This window comes from Puma concolor, chromosome F2, assembly GCF_028749965.1.
Source record: "Puma concolor isolate L17-30 chromosome F2, mPumCon1.1.hap2, whole genome shotgun sequence".
NCBI classification, from domain to species: Eukaryota; Metazoa; Chordata; class Mammalia; order Carnivora; family Felidae; genus Puma; species Puma concolor.
In genome coordinates this window covers 46613280-46636939 of record NC_141684.1, presented here as the reverse complement: position 1 = coordinate 46636939, position 23660 = coordinate 46613280, and the positions used below count along the sequence as shown (strand labels likewise).

Sequence of the window (23660 nt, the reverse complement as noted above, 5' to 3'; positions counted from 1 at the left end):
ATAGGGTTACTTTAATTACTCAAGATATATGTCTGCAATAAAATGCAAACTGCCTTGTAGTTTCCTTCACATCCAATATCCAGACCAGGTTCCAGACAAGAGCATATTATATAGATGGCTTTCTGACACTTTCAGTAAAAACTATAATCCCTTGGGTACACTAGGGGAGCATACGATTTTACATCAAATTTTCAATGATTCAATATTAAATTCAGAAAAACTGTAATAAAAAGTTGGAAAGAAAGGACAGAAAAACAAATGTACATACTTTGTTTTTGCTTAGGGACTAAAGAGAATTAATACTTTTATCAATAGTAAGGTTAAAAATTTATACTAAGCCTACCATGTGCCCTTTCACTACTTTCATATACATCACCCACTGCAAGTTAATCACAATCAGAACATTTTACACCCCCGCCCTTTCTCCCTTATACTGCCCCACTCCTTCAAACTTGCTCATCCTCTTGAGCAGTTATTTCCCATCCCAGAGAATCATGTTACCACCCACCCAAGCACTCAAACTCTAAACTTGGGAATTATCCTATACTCTTTTCTTCTCTCTCCATTTCTCATGCTGAGTCAATCACCAAGTCTTGGAGATTCTTTTTTTTTTTTTTTTTTTTTTTTAATTTATTTATTTTGAAAAGGAAACAGAGTACAAGTTGGGGAGGGGCAGACAGAGAGAAAGAGGAGAGAGAGAACCCCAAGTAGGCACTGCACCATCAGTGCAGAGCCCAACACGGGTCTCACACCCACAAACATGAGATCATGACCTGGGCCAAAATCAAGAGTTGGATGCGTAACCGACTGAGCCACCCAGGCGTCCCTGGAGATTCTACCTTTTAAAGGCCTAGCAAACTTATCCTCTCAGACAGCCTTTCATGTTAGCATGCCCAATGCCTGGAGTAACTGGATAAATGAATGTCATTCTAAGAAAGCTGATAAAAGGAATTGCCAAAAGAGCAGAGTAGCCCTACATTTTCGTCCCAGTTCGAAACCTAGCTAAGCAACCTTGTCAAGTTACTTAATACCTTACTGTCAATTTCCTAATCAGTTCAATGTGTATAGTACTGCTTCACTGCAGAATTGCTATAAACAGAATGATGATATCCAGTAAGTGGTACGTATTACTACTAGGTTTTGGAAGATACTGTAGTTAAGAGAAGTGGAAACCTTAATTTAGAACAGGAGGGTAGAATGAGGTGAAGAAAAGATGCTCTGCATTCAGTGGGTGCTATTAAGAAGAGGAAATGTGGGGCGCCTGGGTGGCGCAGTCGGTTAAGCGTCCGACTTCAGCCAGGTCACGATCTCGCAGTCCGTGGGTTCGAGCCCCGCGTCGGGCTCTGGGCTGATGGCTCGGAGCCTGGAGCCTGTTTCCGATTCTGTGTCTCCCTCTCTCTCTGCCCCTCCCCCGTTCATGCTGTCTCTCTCTGTCCCAAAAATAAATAAACGTTGAAAAAAAAAAATTAAAAAAAAAAAAAAAAAAAAAGAAGAGGAAATGTTAAGAAGGATGAGTCATGTTTGCATTTTGTGAGACTACGAAACTGTAAGGCCACGACACAGGCACAGCTGTCATATATATAAGGATAAACTTCTAGCAGGAATATCTAGTCAAAAGCTTTCTATTTCAGCTTATAGAAAGTATTATAAATGTGCTAGAACCTATATTTAAATCCCAAAATAGAAAAAGAGTGATTCTATCATCAACAGATTTTAGAAATCTATCTAAGGAATCCAATGTCAAAGAGAAGTTTCACATTTTTGCCTTAAAATTGCATTAAGTTTTTTTTTTTAATTTTTTTTTTTAACGTTTATTTATTTTTGAGACAGAGAGAGACAGAGCATGAACGGGGGAGGGGCAGAGAGGGAGGGAGAGACAGAACCAGAAACAGGCTCCAGGCTCCGAGCCATCAGCCCAGAGCCCGACGCGGGGCTCAAACTCACAGACCGCGAGATTGTGACCTGAGCTGAAGTCGGACGCTCAACCGACTGAGCCACCCAGGCACCCCACATTAAGTTTTTTAAATGAAAGGATTAAGAACTTTTTTCCTGATAATCACTTCCACAGCTAAAAAAAATAAGTGCAATTCCTTTATTCCATGAACATCTCATCTACAAGGACTTTCCAACAACAAATTCTTAAAACGATAAAAGTGAAAAAATTAAAAATAATCTCCCATTGTTTAAGGTTGATGAACTGCATCAATGTCAACTTCCTGGTTGTGATATTGTACTGTAATTATACAAGATGTTACAATTAGGGGAAACAGGATGAAAGGTATACTGGATCTCTCTATATAATTTCTTACAACTGCATGTGAATCAACAATTATCTCAAAATAAAAAGTTGTCAAAAATTATCTTACACTGAAAGCAAAATAACAGGCTCTTACTAAATATGTAGAGTGTTAGAATACAGTGACTGAACTTTTAATATACCCAAAAGTATATCACAATCAAATCACTATTCACCCTCCAGAAGATTTCTGTAATTTTATTTGGAATGTTATGAATTCTAAAGTAGTAAAGTAAGGACAGAGGAAATTATGCTACAGAACCACAGAACAAAATAAAGTAACTGTATGCCCTAGTATCAATATACAGCACGTAAAGCTCAGCTATTAAATGAAAGGTCTTTTCAGATACACAAAAGACTGTTTACTAAACCCCTTATCACTGGTGTATAACGATCACTTCCTGTCTCTCCCACTCTAGGATCAAATGCCCAACCCTGAGTGACCATGAACCCTGGGAGAATGTGCAGTCAATGCAGAGTATTTCAGAATATTAACAGCCATACAGGAGGGGCCAAAGAGTTCTGCTATTAAAACCATAACCATTTTCAGACAGAGCTGTAGCCACTGTGAACAGTGGACCAATCTGGGATAGAAGAAAAAAAAAAGGCTATTAAAAAAATGAAAGCATGTAATAGCACAAGACTAGAGAAAGAAAATAAGAACATACCAGAAAAAACTAAAAATGAGTACAGGAGGAAAGATACACTGCAAGGGAAATGCATTTCCATGGTGTAATGAAAATAATATAAATAGAGTCTAACTTTCTAAAGATTAAATGCTTATAGTATTAAGTAGTCTGAACACAAATTTTGGAATAGTCTGGAGCTAAAATAACATTGTAAATTCATAATACAAATAAACATACCTTTATAAAGAGATACAAATTTATTAAATGTAGTTAGGAAATCATCCCTTGGACTTCACCAATACCACATGAAACCAACGAGAAGTTCCACTCTAGTGGAAATTGCTAAGCAAGTAACTTACAGGATATATAAACCACTTGGTTCAAGTAACCTCTTCTGTAAAGTGACAGCTAATCTTTGATAATAAAGAACCTCCCTTTCTCTGAAGTTCTCAATTTGGCTAAACAGGATCTCACTGTCTATTCTTTCTTCCTTACTTATCTAATGCTAAATTTGTTAGGGACAGCAATGTGTCAACCTTAAAACATTTCCCATACTCTCTTGTAGACTAAAGGTGAGGGATAGGGAGTCATGCAGACCATTACTAAATTCTGGCTAATAACCAAAGTTATAAAGTGAGGTTTCTGAAAGAGCTCCTTAGAATGTGAGGGGGAACTTAAGTGGAGAGGCCTTTTTACCCTGTCCCCTTCTCCACCTTGTTCTTTCTCCCTGGAAAGTTGACATGATGGCTAGAGGTGCCACCTAATAGAGAGAAAAAGAGACACCTAAGAAATTAATACCATGGAACTTCCAAGCAGCTTTGGTTACCTACTTCTGGGCTTATTTTATTATTTTTAAAAATTTACATCCAAGTTAGTTAGCATATAGTGCAACAATGATTTCAGGAGTAGATTCCTTAATGTCCCTTACCCATTTAGCCCATCCCCCTTGCCACAACCTCTCCAGTAACCCTCGGTTTGTTCTTCATATTTAAGAATCTCTTATGTTTTGGGGCGCCTGGGTGGCTCAGTCGGTTGAGCGTCCGACTTCGGCTCAGGTCACGATCTCACGGTCCGTGAGTTCGAGCCCCGCGTCAGGCTCTGGGCTGATGGCTCAGAGCCTGGAGCCTGCTTCCGATTCTGTGTCTCCCTCTCTCTCTGACCCTCCCCCGTTCATGCTCTGTCTCTGTCTCAAAAATAAATAAACGTTTAAAAAAAAAAAAAAAAAAAAGAATCTCTTATGTTTTGTCCCCCTGGGCTTCTTTTATAGGAACAAAAGAACCCTACCTTATTTAAGCCACTGACTTTAGAATTTTTAAAGACAGCAAAAGGAATTCTGAACTAAAAATGAGGGAGCATTTTCTGGGAAGAAAACTGGATGTATCAGAATCTTTGGGGATTTTGGTCTGGGTATCCATATTTTTAAAAAAGCTCACCAACTGGGGTGCCTAAGTGGCTCAGTTGGTTAAGTGTCCGACTCTTGATTTTGGCTCAGGTCATGATCTCGTGGTTTGTGAGTTCCAGCCCTGGGTTGGGCTCTACTCTGCACTGATGGCATGGAGCCTGCTTGGGATTCTCTCACTTTCTCTCTCTCTCCCCCTGCCCCTCACCGCTCTCTCTGTCCCTCCCCTGCTCACATGCACCCTATTTCTCTAAAAATAAAGTTCAAAAAAAAAAAAAGCTCACCAGCTGATTCTGATGCATCTGATCCACAGAAAGGCATTTAAGATTCACTCAAAATAAACTAACAAATAATAAGGATTTTCTCTCATAGGAAGATGCCAATATATAGGCTAAACAGGACACCTACTTTGTTTTCTCAACAGTAGTTATAGATTTACAGTGCTTGATACACACTAGGTTAACAAATACTTATTAAATCATTATACCTTCCAACCACTTAATCTTTATCCTTTTACTCAGTCCTGTCCTTATGCAGTAGCCATTTACAGGAGGGGAGTGACCACAACCATGAACAAGAGTAGAGCTAATCAACCTAAATGAAAGATCAGAATATTATATTTTTACTTCATCAGGTCCATGCTCTCACCTAATGACCTAACTATTCTACAGAAGTGGGCAACGTAGGCATAAAATACAAAATAATCTGAAGACTTTTCTTAGATCAAAGTGGTAAGACAAGTTATTGACATTCATGAAAATAGGATATTAAAGACCAAAATGAAAATAAAAATTCCTACTGATGTTTTACCTGATTTATCTAACAATTTATTTCATAGTTTGTTTTACTAACTTTCTTCATTTTTGTATGTCTGCTTGCTCTATTAAGGCATCTCCTATACTTACCATCAGTGCCAAAGGTCTCATATAATAGTATAGTAATAATACAGCCTGGAACTATATTAATCATGAACAACAGTTTGTTGTCATTTATTATATACTGTCAAAGAAACACTATTTTTAATATTTACCTTATCCACCAACAAATCCTTACACTTAATACTGGGTGCTGAACACATGAACTTTTTCAAGGAAACAGTGGATGCTTCTACTGTCTTAAATTTCTTTTTAATCTTCTAAGTTTCTGTCTGTGATACTTCTCATTAAAAAAGGTTACTTACAGATATTCTGTTACTTTCTGATATTGCTTCATCATAATTAAAAGTGCCATTTGTTTCTATATCCAATCTTGGCCTTTTCCTAATATTGACATCTTCCTCTTGTTTTTGAACTTTCACTCCAATTTCTAACTCTGATTTTGTGTTGAGTAACTCTTCCAATATTTCATCTTCAATGGCTAAATCATCAATTTCTTTTCTTTTTTCTGATCTTAGTTTGTCTGCAGAAAGAGATTCATTGGCAGAACTTTTCACAGTGGATTTTAAATCTGTATCTGTAAGTAAGTTATCTGGTTTCTTTTCCAGAAGCTCACTCTGAAATAGAGACTGTTCCTTATTTTTCCATACTGAGGGTGGAGCAGGTTGTGTCTGTTCTAACAGAGAACAAGACATTTCTATTCTTGCTGATTTGGGTGAAAAAATTTCTTGATTTTCTTCATCTCTTTCCCTTAGATTTAAAAAAGGAGAGAAGAAAACAAAACAGAAAATGAACGCAGCTGATATCTGGCAATATTCACTTCCTCCCATTTAATGCATAATATTCTTGTTTTTATTAATATTACTGGGAATAAAAAAAAAGGACATCTTAAAAAAGTACATAATTCATATAGACTACTGCTTTCATAGGACTGCCAACCCAACGGCTAAAACAACAGGGAGAAGTCTATCTTCTCTGCTAAGGCAGCAGTAGCTAATAAATCAATGGAGAGGAAAAGGTAGGCAGATATAAAAATACAGAGGATTTGTTGCCGGGAAACAACAGCTTACTTTATAATGTAGGGAACTTGCAGGCAGGGAAAAATTACCTTGGAAATAAAACCTGATGGGTTAATGAGAGCTAATTCAAGGTAATAAGTCAGAGTAGCTCTATCCACAATACAGCACAGACTATACACTGCAACTAATATGTGAATACATGGGGCGCCTGGGTGGCTCAGTTGGTCAAGCGTCCGACTTCAGCTCAGGTCATGATCTCACAGTTCATGGGTCGAGCCCTGCATTGAACTCTGTGCTGACAGCTTGGATCCTGAAGCCTGCTTTGAATTCTGTGTCTCCCTCTCTCTGCCCCTCCCCAACTTAGTGCTGTCTCTTTCTCTCTCAAAAATAAACATTAAATTTTTTTTTAAAAAGTGACTATAAGAGTTTTCTATACAATACTGTTTAAGTACTGAATAGTTTATTCATTTATATACTGTACTTCTAACATCCACAGGGAACATAAAAATGTGCATCTCTGCTTCCCAACAGTTTACTGAATTCATGCTAATTTGGAATAATCAAGGTGATATTTTAATAACACAAATATAGTATCAGGGTACTGGACAGATTTATCAAGAGGTTTCTGCAATAATTTAGGTACAGTTTAAATCAGAGAGCTGGCAATACAAACAGATGAAAAGGGAGGAATTTAGGAAACAATGAAAATAAGAGTTACAATACTGTTTTGGGGGGGTAGAATAGAGAGTCAAAGATTTTGATAAAGTGAACTACTAATAGAAAAAACACATAATCGATGACAGAGGAGAAAAGATTTAGGTGAATTATTTGGGAAAACAGCAGAAAATTCCTGTGGGAAAGCAGAAGTGAGGTTTAAAGGTTAAGTTAAGGCCAAATATATTGATCATCTGTAATAAAGTCATGAAACTCTGAAGGTACCACATACAACACATAAAAAGCAGTAGTATGAAAAAAGAAAGAAGTCCTCAAAGGGGGCAGAGAAGCAAAACAACCAGAAGCTACTACTACTTCCGAGAAGACACTGTAAGGAGAATAAAGATTCAAGAGTTGAGTATACCAAAGGCCACTAGAGCTAGCAACTGTGTCAATGGTTACTTTTCAAGGACATCATGTCAAGATGAAATATTGCTGGTTAAGAATTATTTCATACAGCAATGGGAGCAGTAACAGTAATATCTTTTTTTAAGAAGTTTAATAGTGATTGTGAAAGACAAAAGGCATTTGCTAGAGGAAAGAACCAAGTCAAGGGAAGGTTTCAAAAAATAAAAGGGACAGACAGCTTTTGAAAAGAGAAGGACCTAGAATAATTAAAGGCACTGGAAACTGAGAAACTACCTGAAAGCATGGTCTTAGAGGAGGTAAGAGAAGTTGAAAGAATGAGGTGTGGGAAAGCTCTTCTTCAAAAGAAGCATGGTAAAATGAAATATCAGGTAAGCTAAGCTTTCTAGGAAAAAATAATCTATCTACAATGACCTTAGTGAAGGAGGAGATTTGGACATTTCTGAAAGGGCATGAGGTCAAAGAGTCAGTTTTCCACAGAAGCATTTTCAAGCAGAACACAGACTAAATGCCATTCTATAATCATATAACAGATATTAATATTTTTCAGAGACACAGAGGCATTATTTTAAAATATACCGTTTTTTGGTAGATGGCTGAAAGTAGTTTTTGATGGAGTTGGTCTGCTGCTGAGAAGCCCGATCTCTACTTTTATTTACACCTGAGAATTTATTTGGTGAAAGCTGAGAGGTTGGGATTTTCATCCTAACCAGAGTATTTGATACTGTATTATTATCATTAGAGCTTATTTTGTGGGGTTCCTTTGCAGCGGATATTTCTTGTGAAGACATTCTGAATTTCTGTTCCACTCTGGAGATTTTGATTTCTTTAGGTCTTTCACTCAAATCCATGCTGTAGCAAAAGAAAAGAATGCAAGGTAAACAAGTGGATTTACAGCAATTTTTATCTAGAAACAAAGTCCTCTAAATAGTACTATTGATACAGCTTTAGAACATAATTATCTTTAGACAATAATTAAATGAATATATTTCACTACCTCAAGAAAGTCACTCCTTTTTCATCAAAGCTCCCTAAAGACAAATGATAACTTTCTCTTCTTCATTCCTTACAGCACACAATGTCCAGCATACTCTATTATAAAAAACTACCATACACACATGAGTATCACCCTAGTATTCTATTAAAAATTAAACTAGGTGATAACCTAGGTAATTATTACTTTAAAATTTCAGAATTATTTTCATGTAAAAAAATTAATTAAAAAAAGGAAAATCAGAAAAAGAACAATCTTCTACAATTCCAGCATCATCTATAAGGAGATATTTAGATCCCCTTTAGAACTAAATTAGATAAATTTAGATTCACATGAACTGATATGGCTATATTCTACCCAGATGGCAAGAATACAGATGAACTAATAATGGTTATATTCCAGCCAGATGGTAGTCCCTAGAACAGAACTCTATTCTCTACCAGAAAAATATCAAAAACACACACATGGTTCTACAATGTATGGTTAAACATATACTGCCTTTAATACTCTTATTTCACACACACACACAAATATTCTTATTTCACAAAAAACTAAAGTGGTCATACAGATGACTTTCAAAACATTAATAGTTTCTCTTTAAAAAGTTACATCTAGGCTGGGGCACCTGGGTGGCTCAGTCGGTTAAGTGTCCGACTTCGGCTCAGGTTACGATCTCACGGTTCATGGGTTCAAGCCCTGCATTGGGCTCTGTCCTGACAGCCTGGAGTCTACTTCGGATTCTGTCCCTCTCTCTCTCTGCTCCTCCCCTGCTCATGCTCTGTCTCTGTCTCTCAAGAATGAATAAACGTTTAAAAAAAAAAAAAAAAGCAAGTTACATATGGGGCACCTGGGTGGCTCAGTCGGTTAAGCATCCAACTTCGGCCCAGGTCATGACCTCATGGTTCATGGGTTCGAGCCCCATGTGGGGCTCTGTGCTGACAGCTCAGAGCCTGGAGCCAATTTCAGATTCTGTGTCTCCCTCTCTGCCCCTCCCATGCTTGCGCTCTCTCTCTCAAAACTAAACAAACATTAAAAAAAATTTCTAAAGTTATATCTGACCTCAATATAACAAAAGGATATATTAAAATTTTAAATATGATCCAATATAGTGATATCACAAATATCTTTCAATATGAATAGTTTATTATGGATTATTTAAAATATACTATCTTAAATGAAAAATACCGAAGAATATATGTGAGTTGCCCTTGCTCAAAAAAAACCCCAAAGAACAAAAAAGTCCTCTTCAAATAGAGAACTACCAGAAAACTATCTTCACAAACAAATATTAATTGTTTAGATAGCCAGGTAGAAACACAGAAAGGATCTCCAAGGGGCGGCTGGGTGGCTCAGTCGGTTAAGTGTCCGACTTCAGCCTAGGTCATGATTTTGCTGTTCCCGAGTTCGAGCCCCACATCGGGCTCTGTGCTGACAGCTCAGAGCCTGGAGCCTGTTTCAGATTCTGCATCTCCTTCTCTCTCTCTGCCCCTTCCCCACTCACACTCTGTCTCTCTCAAAAACAAACATAAAAAAAAAAAAAAAGTATCTCCAAAGTTGTAATATTCAGATAAAGGCAACATTATACAGTACACATTTATTTCAAAGTTATTTCACCAGTCACAAAAAAAGTACATAATTCTTTTTGGTCTTCCATGTGCATTTCTAAGAAACAACAACAAAAAAACTTTGTAAGACAGTGGTTAGCAATCTATGGCTTACGGACCAAATCTGGCCTCCCACTTATTTTTGTAAATTAAATTTTATTGGAACACAACCACACACATTCATTTACATGTTGTCCAAGGCTGTTTTCATGCTACAATGGCAAAGCTAAATAGATGTGACAGAGATCAATGACCCACAAAGCCAAAAATATTTACTCTCTGGTCCTTTATAGAAAGTTCACCAATCTTGCCCTAAAACATGACATCCCATTCTCCCATACTTTATCTCCTAAGAACTAATCTGAAAATGGCACTGACTTTACTTCATAAATATACTATTAACTCACTGATAGAATTAAGTGTCTGTTAACAATGAAGCTTTACCATGTATCTGCTTGCTCTGATTCCGTATCAGCTACATATGTTGTAGTGTTCACTGGGGCACTTAGCATTAGTTTTTCATTGACAGACAAGCCTTGGGAAAAGCTTGGCCCTGGAGTCATCTTCAATGCTGTAAATCACACAAGCAAAAGGAAGAATCATAACTGCTAGACACAAGATGAACATTTTGTCACTTAAAATGGTTACACTGTTCCATGCCAAGGAAAGTAAGTTGGTAACACAGAACACATATCTTCAGTCAGTGGAGCCAACAAATACTTAACGAAATAGCCTAAAAGCAGCTTGTTGGCATTTGTAATGGGCTTATCTGCATCAAATCATTTTAAAGCTACATCAAATCTTTCATGAAGTATTATAATCTTAAATAAAAATAAAACCAACAAATTATAATTCAAATTATGCTTTAAGTCAGTAGGCCAAAAAATTGCATTTCTTCCCCACAGAAAGAATATCGACCCTACTTGGTCTACACAAATCAAAATTAAAGTGAGTTTCACTTTCTGAAGGAATACTATCTGAAAAAAAAGACATAAATAGTTTTAGGCACAAATTTTGTGGTCACTCCAGAAAACCATAATGATTACTTCATCTTTTCATTAATTAGAACAACAACTTAATTCAAGTGCTACTCTTCCAGCATACTTTTCTGAACCTCCCACACTGAATTAGGTATCCTTCATTTCAGCTCCCATACCACCCTTTACAACACACTGTTAACTTTTTGCACACTTACCATCAGCTACACGACCTGCATTAAATTATTTAACCTCTCTATGCCTTAGTTTCCTCATTCATTGAATCTGGATCATTTTGTTTTGAGGCACAATGAATTGATACATGGAGAGCACTTAAAAAAATGCATGGATTCCATTGTGTATATAAACCACAATTTCTTTATCCATTCATCAGTTGATGGACATTTAGGCTCTTTCCATAATTTGGCTATTGTTGAGAGTGCTGCTATGAACATTGGGGTACAAGTGCCCCTATGCATCAGTACTCCTGTGTCCCTTGGATAAATTCCTAGCAGTGCTATTGCTGGGTCATAGGGTAGGTCTATTTTTAATTTTCTGAGGAACCTCCACACTGCTTTCCAGAGCGGCTGCACCAATTTGCATTCCCACCAACAGTGCAAGAGGGTTCCCGTTTCTCCGGAACTGGAGAGTGTGATGCTAAGTGAAATAAGCCATACAGAGAAAGACAGATACCATATGGTTTCACTCTTATGTGGATCCTGAGAAACTTAACAGGAACCCATGGCGGAGGGGAAGGAAAAAAAAAAAAAAAAAAGAGGTTAGAGTGGGAGAGAGCCAAAGCATAAGAGACTGTTGAGAACTGAGAACAAACTAAGGGTTGATGAGGGGTGGGAGGGAGGAGAGGGTGGGTGATGGGTATTGAGGAGGGCACCTTTTGGGATGAGCACTGGGTGTTGTATGGAAACCAATTTGACAATAAATTTCATATATAAATAATAAAAAAAAAATGCGTGGAAACAGTAAGTACTATGCAAGTACTGTATTAGCTGTTATCATCACTTTATATTACGCTTGTTTACTTGTTTCTTTCCCTTATTAGACTTGGAATCTCAAGAGTAGGAACTGGCTGTTGTTCATATCTAAATCTTTGGTACCTGAGCAACATTTCAGACAGTACATATAAATAAGTTAATGGAATTAAATTATTAAAAGAAAATTTTAAAAAGTTGACATCTACTAAGTTAAATTATCACTTGTTAGGTCCTCATGACATAGGATGTGCTAAATAAATGTTTATTGCTGATTCCAAATTCAGGTATATAAATGACTTGTCACTTTCCTTATATGACCTCCTTAGAAGCTCATTCGCATCTCCTTAAACACACATATCCTTAGAATTCATGTCAGCGTGCACTTAAGTTTGTAAAAAATAATAATTACAAATACTTACATTATTACTAAAAGAAACTATAAGTAGAATGTAAAGATCCCAAATAAGTGATGTTTGTCAACAAAACATTTATAATGTTCTCCTTGCTGAAAATACTATATAGGAAGGAATCTGACTGGCTCACCTCTTTATTCCAAGTGATTATAGGTATATTACAAATATTCAATAAATATCTGAATTAATAAATGAAAAAATATGGAAGGAAGAAAGTAAGGAGGGGAGAAAGGGAAAGATACATGATTTTGTCTATTCCCCCACAACAGGTTATGGTGTAAAACTGTTTATAAGTCAGATGTCTAGGACTTGGAAACTATATAGACCCACCTATGTGCATTTGCAAGAAGTTAATACTACTGATTGTAATGTTGATTTTTTACTCCTTATGACCCTGTTTCTATATGAAATGATACAATAGAAAAGGTACTAGCCTAAGTGTTCAAAACACCCAAACTTTAGGATTGGGCTGAACATGAAGTATTTACGGAACCTTATCTTTTCTCAGCCTTGAGAGCTCTCTTACCTTTTGAAAGAAAGACAGATTAGATGATCTCTAAGGCCCTTTTGGCCATAACACATTTCCAACAGTGGATGATAAAACTTTGTTGCTCCACACTGGCAAAGATAATCCTGTGTACCAACAATTTAGTTCAATTAAGGAAACATTCATACCTAGTACAAACAAGTACTATGCGCGGTGCTGTCAGGGAATCCAAAATTAGTAACAGATAATTAATCTAGTGGCTGAAAGAGGCATGGAAACTGGTTACATTTCAAAGTAAGAAGAAACGCTAACTGGAATGCAAAAAAGTTACTGGGGTACAGAAGACACAATAATTCTGATTTGGAGAGTTATGGGAGACAAAACAACTTAGAAAAACTTCATGAAGTAGGTAAGCATTTGCAGAATGAATCAAATTTTGAAGAGCGGTATTGACATTCTAGAACAGGGACCATGATGAGCAAGATCAAGGAGTGTGGAAACTATAAATAATATGACACATATATACTGTAGGGAGATGTATTTTTAAAAAGATGAAGATGGGAGAAAGGCTTTATCAGCTAAACTGCTGAGGGCTCAGAACTCTGGATGAAGGGCTCAGGGTTTTACTTCATAAATAATGAGCTAGTAAAAGGTTTTAAGAAAAGGTAAGCTGATTCTATTGGCAAAGTGAAATGTTAACTGTACAGGGGACTATGGAGACAGGACCATCATTGGTGCAATTACAACAGCCCTCAGGACAATCAGACAACAGAAGGTTCAAATGGGGCACTGGCTGTTGAGAAGGAATGGCAGCAGACCTCGTGAGTAGAAGTTACAGAGAGAAAATTTCAGGTCTTGTTTTAGCTTTCTCTTTATGCTTGGCCTTACATGAACTTGTCCAATGTGTTTATTAACTGAATCTTGACCTTTAGAACATAAAGTTCACAAGAACAGGTATCTTGTTTTACTTTATTCACCACTGTATCCTCAGCACTTAGCAATAGTGCCCAGTACATGGCAGCTACAAATATTTATCAAATAAATAAACGGATAGAGTGTTAAAAGATGGTGAAAATGGTCATCCCTGACAAGTACAGAGTAATATGCATACAGTCTATCATCAAGTTATGAATAAAGATGTTATAGAATCAAGAAAATAATGCTTTAATTACCTGTACTTGGCTGGCCGTGAGGATCACAGTAATTCTCTGTAGTCATGAAAATGACTGCCAATCCAATTTCTGCTTCAGGAATAGGTCTAAGACCCTGCCTGTGAAAATAAAACAGATTAAGTATGATAGTATACTGAAACTAACAACTCTTATTAAAGTGGTACCAAGTTGAATCTTTTTATTCCTTCCTTAAAGAGGTATCACAATTTTACGGTATGGAGAGAATTTCAAATACACTGAGTACTGGCCTACTAAATTGGGGCAATGCTACACTGGGCAAGCCCATCACCTTTTAGTAACTCGGTTATTTCATCTGGAAATAAAACCTAGAATAAAGGATATAGAGACTTCCAGTTCTGAAATTCTGTAATTTTTAGAATTAAAAACAAAACAAAAACAAAAAACAGTAATGCCCCGATGAAGCAATATATTATTCTTTAATTTTTAACATTTATTTATTTTTGAGACAGAGAGACAGAGACAGAGCACAAAGAGGAGAGGGAGACAAGAATCCGAAGCAGGCTCCAGGCTCTGTCAGCATAGAGCCCGACGCGGGGCTTGAACTCACAAACTGCAAGATCATGACCTGAGCCGAAGTTGGTCACTCAACTGACTGAGCCACCCGGGAGCCCCTAAAAGAAATTTTTGTAAGCAAACCTAATACTAGGATCCAAAGATAAAACTTGAGAGACAGAAGACGGTAGACAGGGAAGGAGAGAGAAAACTACAAAGAACTATCATAAGCTGTATCTATACATGTTTTATAATTTAAAGTTTAGTAAATAAAATCATTTTACCAAATTTACATGTATTAAGCAAACTTATTAAAGAATCATACAGTGAACGGTACGTACCTTCTGTTTTCTGTGAATGAAACAATAACTGCCATATAGAAACACTACCTCAGACTTTAAGAACTATAAAACTCCTTTAAATGCTTATTGTAAAGATGTTTTAAGTGGTTGTAGTTTAAAAAGTCTTTTTCAAATGCTAAACATTTTGTTTACGTCCTAGGTTTATGTAAATAAGATTCAACCGTATGTGCAATTATGACAATACCATATTAAAATATATTTTTAAAGCAGAATAGGGGCGTCTGGGTGGCTCAGTCAGTTAAGCATCTGACTCTTGATTTCGGCTCAGGTCATGATGCCATGGTTCGTGAGACTGAGTTCTGTGCTGGGCTCTGTGCTAACAGTGTGGAGCCTGCTTAGGATTCTCTCTCTGCCCCTCCTCTGTGTGCACACGCTCTCTTTCTCAAAATAATAAAACCATTTTTTGAAAACAAAAAAATTTTATGGGGCTCCTGGGTGGCTCAGTTAGTTGAGTGCCCGACTTCGGCTCAGGTCTGATCTCACCGTTTGTGAGTTCGAGCCCCGCATCGGGCTCTGTGCTGACAGCTCAGAGCCTGGAGCCTGCTTCGGATTCTGTGTCTCCCGCTCTCTCTGACCCTTCCCAGCTCACACTCTGAGTCTCTCACCCTCAAAAATAAAAAAACATTCAAAAAATATTTTAAAAATATTAAAAAAATAAAGTATTAAAATCAAGTGATCACATATCTATTTATAATTCAGGTAATTCAAAATTGATATTTTATTACCCTTTTTTGAAACTGTAAATTATGTAAATTAATTATAAAATTTAGCTCCATAAAATAAAAACATTTTTAACATATAATTAAAAATGCTACACAGATACTATGTCATCCTAAATGGGGAAACACAATCCTTTTAAAGTCAATAGTGAGATAAATGTGGCTACTAACCCTAATTCAACACTACTCTAGAGGTTCCAGTAGGTATGAACAGAGAAAGATAGAAAAGGAGAGAAGTATCAGAGGTATAAGGATCTAAAAAAAAAGGACAAAAACTTTACTTACAGATGAGGATTTTTACAAAAAAAAAAAAAAAAAAAAAAAAAAAGACCGCAGATACATTAGAAATAAAGGGGAGGCTAACAAAAGTAACAGGATATAAGAGTAATATCTAAATGACTACTGAATTTATATTAGAAAATGTAATTAGAAATAACATATTTATGTTCTACTTACCAGACATATAATATCTACCAAAAAATATGTAGTACCGAGGAATAAATCTAATAAAAGGTACTCATGATGTCTATAGGGAAATTATAAAAATTGTTAATTCTCCCCAAATTGATTTGTAAATTCAATGGCATTCCTAATCAAAATCCCAGCAAGGTTTCTGAAGATGACTCAAAATGTATATGGAAAAATACAGAGCAAAGAATGGACAGGACGATTCTAAAGAAGAGCAGAAAGATTTACCATAGTAGATTATGAGGACTTGATGTTATAGTAATTAAAACAATGTAGTAAATGTGGTGTTGGTACAAGAACAGACATAGTGACCAATGGAATAAAGCCAAAAGCATCCCTATGCATGTATGGAACTTTGGTATAAAACAGAATCAATTCCAGATAGATTAAAAATAAATTTCAAAAACAAAATATCAAAACAGTAGCAACAAATTAGTAAAAAGCATAGGTGAATATCTTTTTAATCTAAGAACAGAAAGATTTCTTAAGTTTTTTTTTTTTACATTTATTTATTTTTGAGAGACAGAGACAGAGCACAAGTGGGGAAGGGACAGAGAGAGAGGAAGACACAGAATCCGAAGCAGGCTCCAGGCTGTCAGCACAGAACCCGATGCGGGGCTTGAACTCACAAACTGTGAGATCATGACCTGAGGTGAAGTCAGACGTTTAACTGACTGAGCCACCCAGGCACCCCTAGAAAGATTTCTTAAAATACAAAAAGCACTAAGAAAGAAAAGGTTATTTAATGTTAATTTTTAGTATATTAAAATTAAGGGCTTTCATGTATCACCAGTAAAACACTAATGACAAAGTGGTAAAAGATTTTGCAATACATACAAGTGAAAAAAGGAATAATATTGAGAAATATATAGAACTTATACAAATAAAAAAGAAGAGCATACAAATATGCAATTACCACATGATCCAGGAATTGTACTCTTGGGCATTTATCCCAAAGAAATAAAAACTTATATTCAAAAGAAACTTACTTGTACATGTATGGTTATACAGGTTTCATTTTTGACAAAGACTGGAAAAATGCAGATGTCCTTCAATAGAATGATTCAACAAACCGTAGTATATACATATATTTATACATAACACTAATGAGCAATAAGAAAGGATGAATGACTGATACGCACAACTTAGGTGAATCTCCAAGGAATTATGTTAAATAAGCAGCCCAGTCCTAAGGATTATATGCTATATGATTTCATTTATACAACATTCTTTTAAAAGAGAAAATTTTAGAAGTGGAGAATAAGTTAGTGGTTTGCCAGGATTTGGGAACATGGAGTGGGAAGTGAGGACGGAGAGAGGAAAGGAGGGAGGGAAGTGGGTGTGGCTATAAAAGAACAACAGGAGGGATCCCTGTGGTGATGGAACTGTTCTGTGTCTTGACTAAGGTGGTGAATATATGAACCTACAAATGTGATAAAATTGTATAGAACTAAAACACATTCATACACACACACAACTGAAAAATCCATATTTAAAAAAATAAAACAATTACACCAATAGAAAATGAGGTCAAACACATGAACAGCTATTTCAGAACAGGAAAGACAGATGTCCAATAAACATTAGAAAGAAATGTTTCTCACTGGTGATGAGAAAAATAGAAATCAAAATCTTAAGACATGAATATACATCCATTCAATTAACAAAAATGGTAAGTCTAAAAATATCAAGTGTTGAAAACAATGTGCATCTACTTGATCTTTTATATACCGTGGGTGGAAGTATAAAGCGGAAAAGAATTTGATACCACCTCCAGAGGTTGAGTGTTCACATAACCCATGACCCAGCAGTCCTAACCCTAAGAATATTCTCCAAAGAAAATCTTGCATTAAGTACAACCAGGAAATATAAAAAATGATCTTAATAGCAATGTTTACAATAATAAAAACCAGAAATAAGGTATTTTTCAATGTGGAAAAAATGAATGAACTGTGGTCTATTCGCACAATGAAACATATTTTACCATCAAAACAAATTACAGCAACATGCAACAAAATGGATGAATTCTTATTAGCAATGTATCAAGTGAAAAAAATCCCCAAAGATTACATGCAGCATGAGGACCAGGTTATCAAGTTAAATCAACTAAAACATACATACACATATTTTAGGAATATATTAAAAAACAATAAAACTATATAAAATGATAAGCAAAGGATTCAGGAAGATAGTTATCCCATGTAGGGGGGACAGTGGGCTAGGAGTATCCTATTTTAGAGGTAAGTCATTTTCAAGTACCTAGCTTGTATTCTGCAGAGCAGATTCTCAGATATTTATTATGTAATTTAAAATACTACTGGGGTGCCTGGGTGGTTCAGTCGGTTAAATTTCTTGACTTCAGCTCAGGTCATAATCTCGCAGTTTGTGAGTTTGAGCCCTGTGTTGGGCTCTGTACTGACCACTCAGAGCCTGGAGCCTGCTTTGGATTCTGTGTCTTCTACTCTCTCTCAAAAGTAAACATTAAAAAATAAAAAAATAAATAACTACTTAACTAGTGAACAAAATTAAGTTGTATTAGTTATGATTCCATGATGACAGTGTATCATGAACCAAGGATTAAGACTCATCCAATTTTGTGCAAAACTGTGCAACAGGTGAAGAGAGGAAAAGGCAAAGAGGAGGAAAGGATAAAGAGAAGATAACTAAATTAGTAACAGGAAGAGTTCCCAAATTTGAGCTAAGATACTGGGAATATACCTTAGCAAGGACAAAAATCATTTCCCTTAGACTTTGAAATTTTCTTCACAAGGTATTTAATTTTAACCACTGATGTCCAATACCCACTTTTTTTTTTTTAATTTTTTTTTTTTTAACGTTTATTTATTTTTGGGACAGAGAGAGACAGAGCATGAACAGGGGAGGGGCAGAGAGAGAGGGAGACACAGAATCGGAAACAGGCTCCAGGCTCCGAGCCATCAGCCCAGAGCCTGACGCGGGGCTCGAACTCATGGACCGCGAGATCATGACCTGGCTGAAGTCGGACGCTTAACCGACTGCGCCACCCAGGCGCCCCCAATACCCACTTTTTACAACTAATCAATAGAACTATGGCAGTAGCCAATCCCAGTATTGCCTTGTCTGAAATTCAGTTAATAGCTGGCTTTACTGGCCACCTGCCTGATCTAACTGCACGTTCAATGACTATCAGTGGCTTGGACTAAGTGGACACATGTTACCTTAAGTGTCGGTCTTTCTCAAATTATAAAACTGCCTTCCCTCCAGAACCAAATTGTAATGGGGCCAAATGTCACCGTATGATGAAGGCACCAGCCTCTGATCAACTTTGTACTCTAGCTACTTTCTTATCTCGGGGTCACGGTACATGCTGAGAAGCAGTGAGATGTAATGGTGAAGAGCATGCACTCTGCATCCAGGCTGCCTGGGTTCACATCCTGGCTCTTGCTCACTCCCTGTGTTCTACCCCTTTTGTCTTATCTATACAATGGGTACCATAACAGTAGATAATACACAGAGTTGTGTGAGGATTAAATGTCTTTATATATGTTAAAACTCTTAGGATCTGCTATACAGTATTCTGTAAGCATAGCTTTCACTACTGCTGTTTTGCCTGGCTTTCAAAGACTGGTCATAGGTAAAGTATTGTCTAAAAGAGGCCTTCTCTTCTTTATGCTATTTAAAATAAACTTCTTCCCCTTGCCTTGTTATTCCACTTCCTTTATACACATTTGTAATTATCTGGTTACTTGTCTTAATCTGTCTTTCCCTCTAGACAGTAAGCTCCAATGGTGGCAGGGACCACAGCCACCTTGTTTACCACTATATTCCCAGTGCCCAAAACATATGAAAACAATAGTAAATTCTGGATGTAGTAGCAAGATATCACCATTTTTATACAAGTATTTTCTTTTTGTAGCAGTTACTACATCTCCATTAAATAAAATATTTATAGGGGCGCCTGGGTGGCGCAGTTGGTTAAACGTCTGACTTCAGCCAGGTCACGATCTCGCGGTCCGTGGGTTCGAGCCCCGCGTCGGGCTCTGGGCTGATGGCTCAGAGCCTGGAGCCTGTTTCTGATTCTGTGTCTCCCTCTCTCTCTGCCCCTCCCCCGTTCATGCTCTGTCTCTCTCTGTCCCAAAAATAAATAAAAAACGTTGAAAAAAAAATTAAAAAGAAATATTTATGGGACAGATGACTGAAATATTAACTTTTGTTTCAGCAAACATATAAATAAAATCAATCTCCATGGGTAGAAGGACTATTGGGACAGGAAAAATGAGTATTGTAGGGAATAGCTATGGACTTTTTAGATATATTAAATAGCCTACGCCGTAACTACTTTTTGGTAGGTGAATAGAAATTTGGTCAGCAGACTGCCAAGCCTGACATTTTTACAATACTTTTAAGCTTCAACAATGCTAAGATCATTAATATCAATAAAAAGTTTAAGAAAAAAACCCTTTGATTATCTCTTTCGCACCCTCTCTCCCCACTACAAATCCTATTATTGAATATATAGCATTTTTTCTTGCTTTTGCATGGTAGCCTATATGACAGGACTTAAGATTTTTATATGCACTGACCAAAGAACAAATACATTTCAGTTCTAGGCAATTTCAGAAAAAAAAACTTACATTTGTGTTTGTTATAAAGATATTCTATTTCTAGCATACTAAGTTACAATAAATTTTCAGTTATAGATAAAATTGCTTTTTTTTTTAAATAAAGAATCATTCTGTACCTTTGGAGCATATCCATAATTGAGTGAATCCATGTTTTCTGAGCGTCAGGAATTAGAGTTTGTGAATTTGTTACTCCTACATCAACAACACAAATTCCAGGAGCTGAAAAGAAACTATCTTCTTCTTCATTTTCTTCTGATATCAACCTAGCATCTCCTCCTCCAAAAATAACTGCTGAACTTAACTTTTTATGCTAAAAATGGAAACAAAAAGTAATGAAATAGCCCCAATTTTTGAGTACATTCTTTTTTTAAATTTATTTTAATTCTAGTATAGTGAACAGTGTTATATCAGTTTCAGGTGTACAACACAGTGATCCACACATCGCCCAGTGCTCATCATAACAAGTGTACTCCTTAGTCCTCTATCACCTATTTCACCCCCACCGCCTCCCCTCTAGTGACCATCAGTTTGTGCTCTACAGTTAAGAATCTGTTCCTTGGTTTGTCTTTTTCATTTGCTCATCTGTTTTGTTTCTTAAACTTCACATATGAATGAAATGGTACTGTATTTGTCTTTCTCTGACTTATTTTGCTTAGCATTATACTCTAGACCCATCCATGCTGTTGCAAACGGCAAGATTTCATTCTTTGTTTTACGGCTCAGTAATGTGTATACACACACACACACACACACACACACACGTAGGTATGTGTACATGTATGTACACACATCTTCTTTATCCATTCATCTCTATTAGGGAAGTAACATAAAAGTACAATTGATTCTATTTTTTGAGAAGACAATCTGAGCTTCCTCTCAGAAAATCCCTGGTTCACCAGGTATCTCTTCAGCTGTGGAATTGTTACGCTGTTTGCACTTCTTTATCATAATTCACAGTGCTCTGTGGGTTTGCCTGCATTTTTGCACCTACAACTTAAACTCCTTGAATGCCCATTTTGGCACATATAAGACATTCAACACCCGTTTACTAACTGACCAAGTAAGGACTTAAATCAGTTTTCTGTCCCCACTCCCCCACTTATATATTAACATAGCCTTAATTATCCAATTAATATATGTCAAGAAATACCATAATCATATACATCAACAATGGGAAAGTTCTGGTGCCTGGGCCAGTTTATTTCACTTCACGCTTCTATACAAAATCTCAAAAAAAAGCATTTACTACTGTTAACGTTATTAATTTATCCTAGTTTATAACATCTTCATTAGGAAAATTTAGCCCATTACCTGTTTGGCATTTAGAAATACAAATGTTTTCCCTTTGAAGATTTGCTTTCTCTCCTGTCGTCCTGACAGATCAATGTTTTTATTTCCAATAACTGGTTCATCAATAGGTGGGTAAAAGCTGTAAAAAAAAATTTTTTTAAAGAATATTCTAATTATATACTATTCTGTATGTGTACTGTTAAATTTGTAAGCAGAGTAGCTATCTAGACACTAGAAAGGTTTAATTTCCATAACACCATGAAAAAACATTTTTTTTTAAAGTTTTATCTGGGACAAAAAGGCAAAAAGCATCTAGAAAAATTGTGACACATGCCACATAAAATAGCAGAACTGTTCTCTATTTTCTGAAAAAATATAATCCAAGGGTAGACAATCATAAAATACAATTTAATAAACATGAATCAAACAAGTTATGTGAATTACAAAAGGCTGAAAAAGACAATGTCCATAAAGATCAAATTCTATTGGCATCTCGGGTTTCCTGGGAACCAATGTGTGTTAATGTTCACATCTAATTCTGTGAACTACTATTGTGTTTTATTATAAGTCCATTGGAGAAGCTCAGGAAATTTTAAAACTTATTTTTGTCAGTTTAAATAAAACTTCCAAAGTGAGATTAAAAAACACAATCTTTTAGCTCTTTAACATAATGCTGTAAGAACACCTTAATCATCCATGAAAATGAGAGAAAAGAAGAAAATACAGAAGCAAAATCAACAGATAATTCTTCCAGAGCCTTCCACAGTTCCAACTTTCTACATAATCAAATCTTTTGCTACAACAATTCAGAATGGACCAGCCTTTCAGCTTATCCACTTTCAAGTAAAAATTACTAATTACTAATATTCATGAATAAGAAGACTCAATATTGTCAAGATATTAGTTCTTCCCGACTTGATCTATAGATTAAACATAATCCCAATAAAATTTCCAGCAAGTTACTTTGTGGATACTGACAAACTGATTCTAAAATTTACATGGAGAGGCAAAAGATCCAGAAGGCCCAACACAATATTAAGGAAGAACAAAGTACTAATACTACCCAAATTCATGATTTATTATAAAATTACAGTAATCAAGACAGTCTGGTATAATGAAAAAATAGACAAGAGACTAGAGAGCCCAGAAACAAACTCACATAAATATACTCAACCGATCTTTGACAAAGGAACAAAGACAATACAGGAGTTCAGTCTTTCCTTTTTTTTTTAAAGGGTTTTTTTTGTTTTGTTTTGTTTTGTTTTTTGAGAGAGAGAGGGAGAGAGAATGAGCATGGGAGGGGCAGAGAGAGAGGGAGACACGGAATCTGAAGCTGGCTCCAGGCTCTGAGCTGTCAGCACAGAGCCCGATGCGGGGCTTGAACTCATGAACCCCCAAGATCATGACCTGAGCTGAAGTTGGATGCTTAACTGACCGAGCCACTTAGGAGTCCCGAGATCAGTGTTTTCAACAATGAGGATACTGGACATTCACATGCAAAAAAAAAAAAAAAAAAAAAAAAAAAAAAAAAAAAAAAACCCAAAAAACAGAAAAACAAAAAAACAAATCTAGACTCAGGCCCTACAGTCTTCACAAGAATTAACTCAAAATGAATCATAGACCTAAATATAAAAATAAAACTCCTAGAAGATAACATAGGAGAAAATACAGATGGCCTTGGTTATGGCAATGACTTTTTAGATACAACATCAAACATGATCTATGAATGAAATATCTGGTAAGCTAGACTTCATTAAAATTTAAATT

At 36.2% G+C, this 23660-nt stretch overlaps 1 protein-coding gene across 2 annotated transcripts in view; it reads right to left on the bottom strand.

Moving 5' to 3' along the window:
• Positions 1-23660, bottom strand: part of NBN (nibrin) — a 52565-nt gene that overhangs the window by 12621 nt on the left and 16284 nt on the right. For both annotated transcript variants that reach the window (XM_086695642.1, XM_086695643.1), the window contains exons 6-11: positions 21915-22032; positions 20720-20913; positions 13938-14035; positions 10341-10467; positions 7878-8150; positions 5505-5949 (exon numbers count right to left, since the gene is read on the bottom strand). In XM_086695642.1, the coding sequence (XP_086551768.1) occupies positions 5505-5949; positions 7878-8150; positions 10341-10467; positions 13938-14035; positions 20720-20913; positions 21915-22032 (1255 nt within the window). The remainder of the gene's footprint in view (positions 1-5504; positions 5950-7877; positions 8151-10340; positions 10468-13937; positions 14036-20719; positions 20914-21914; positions 22033-23660) is intronic.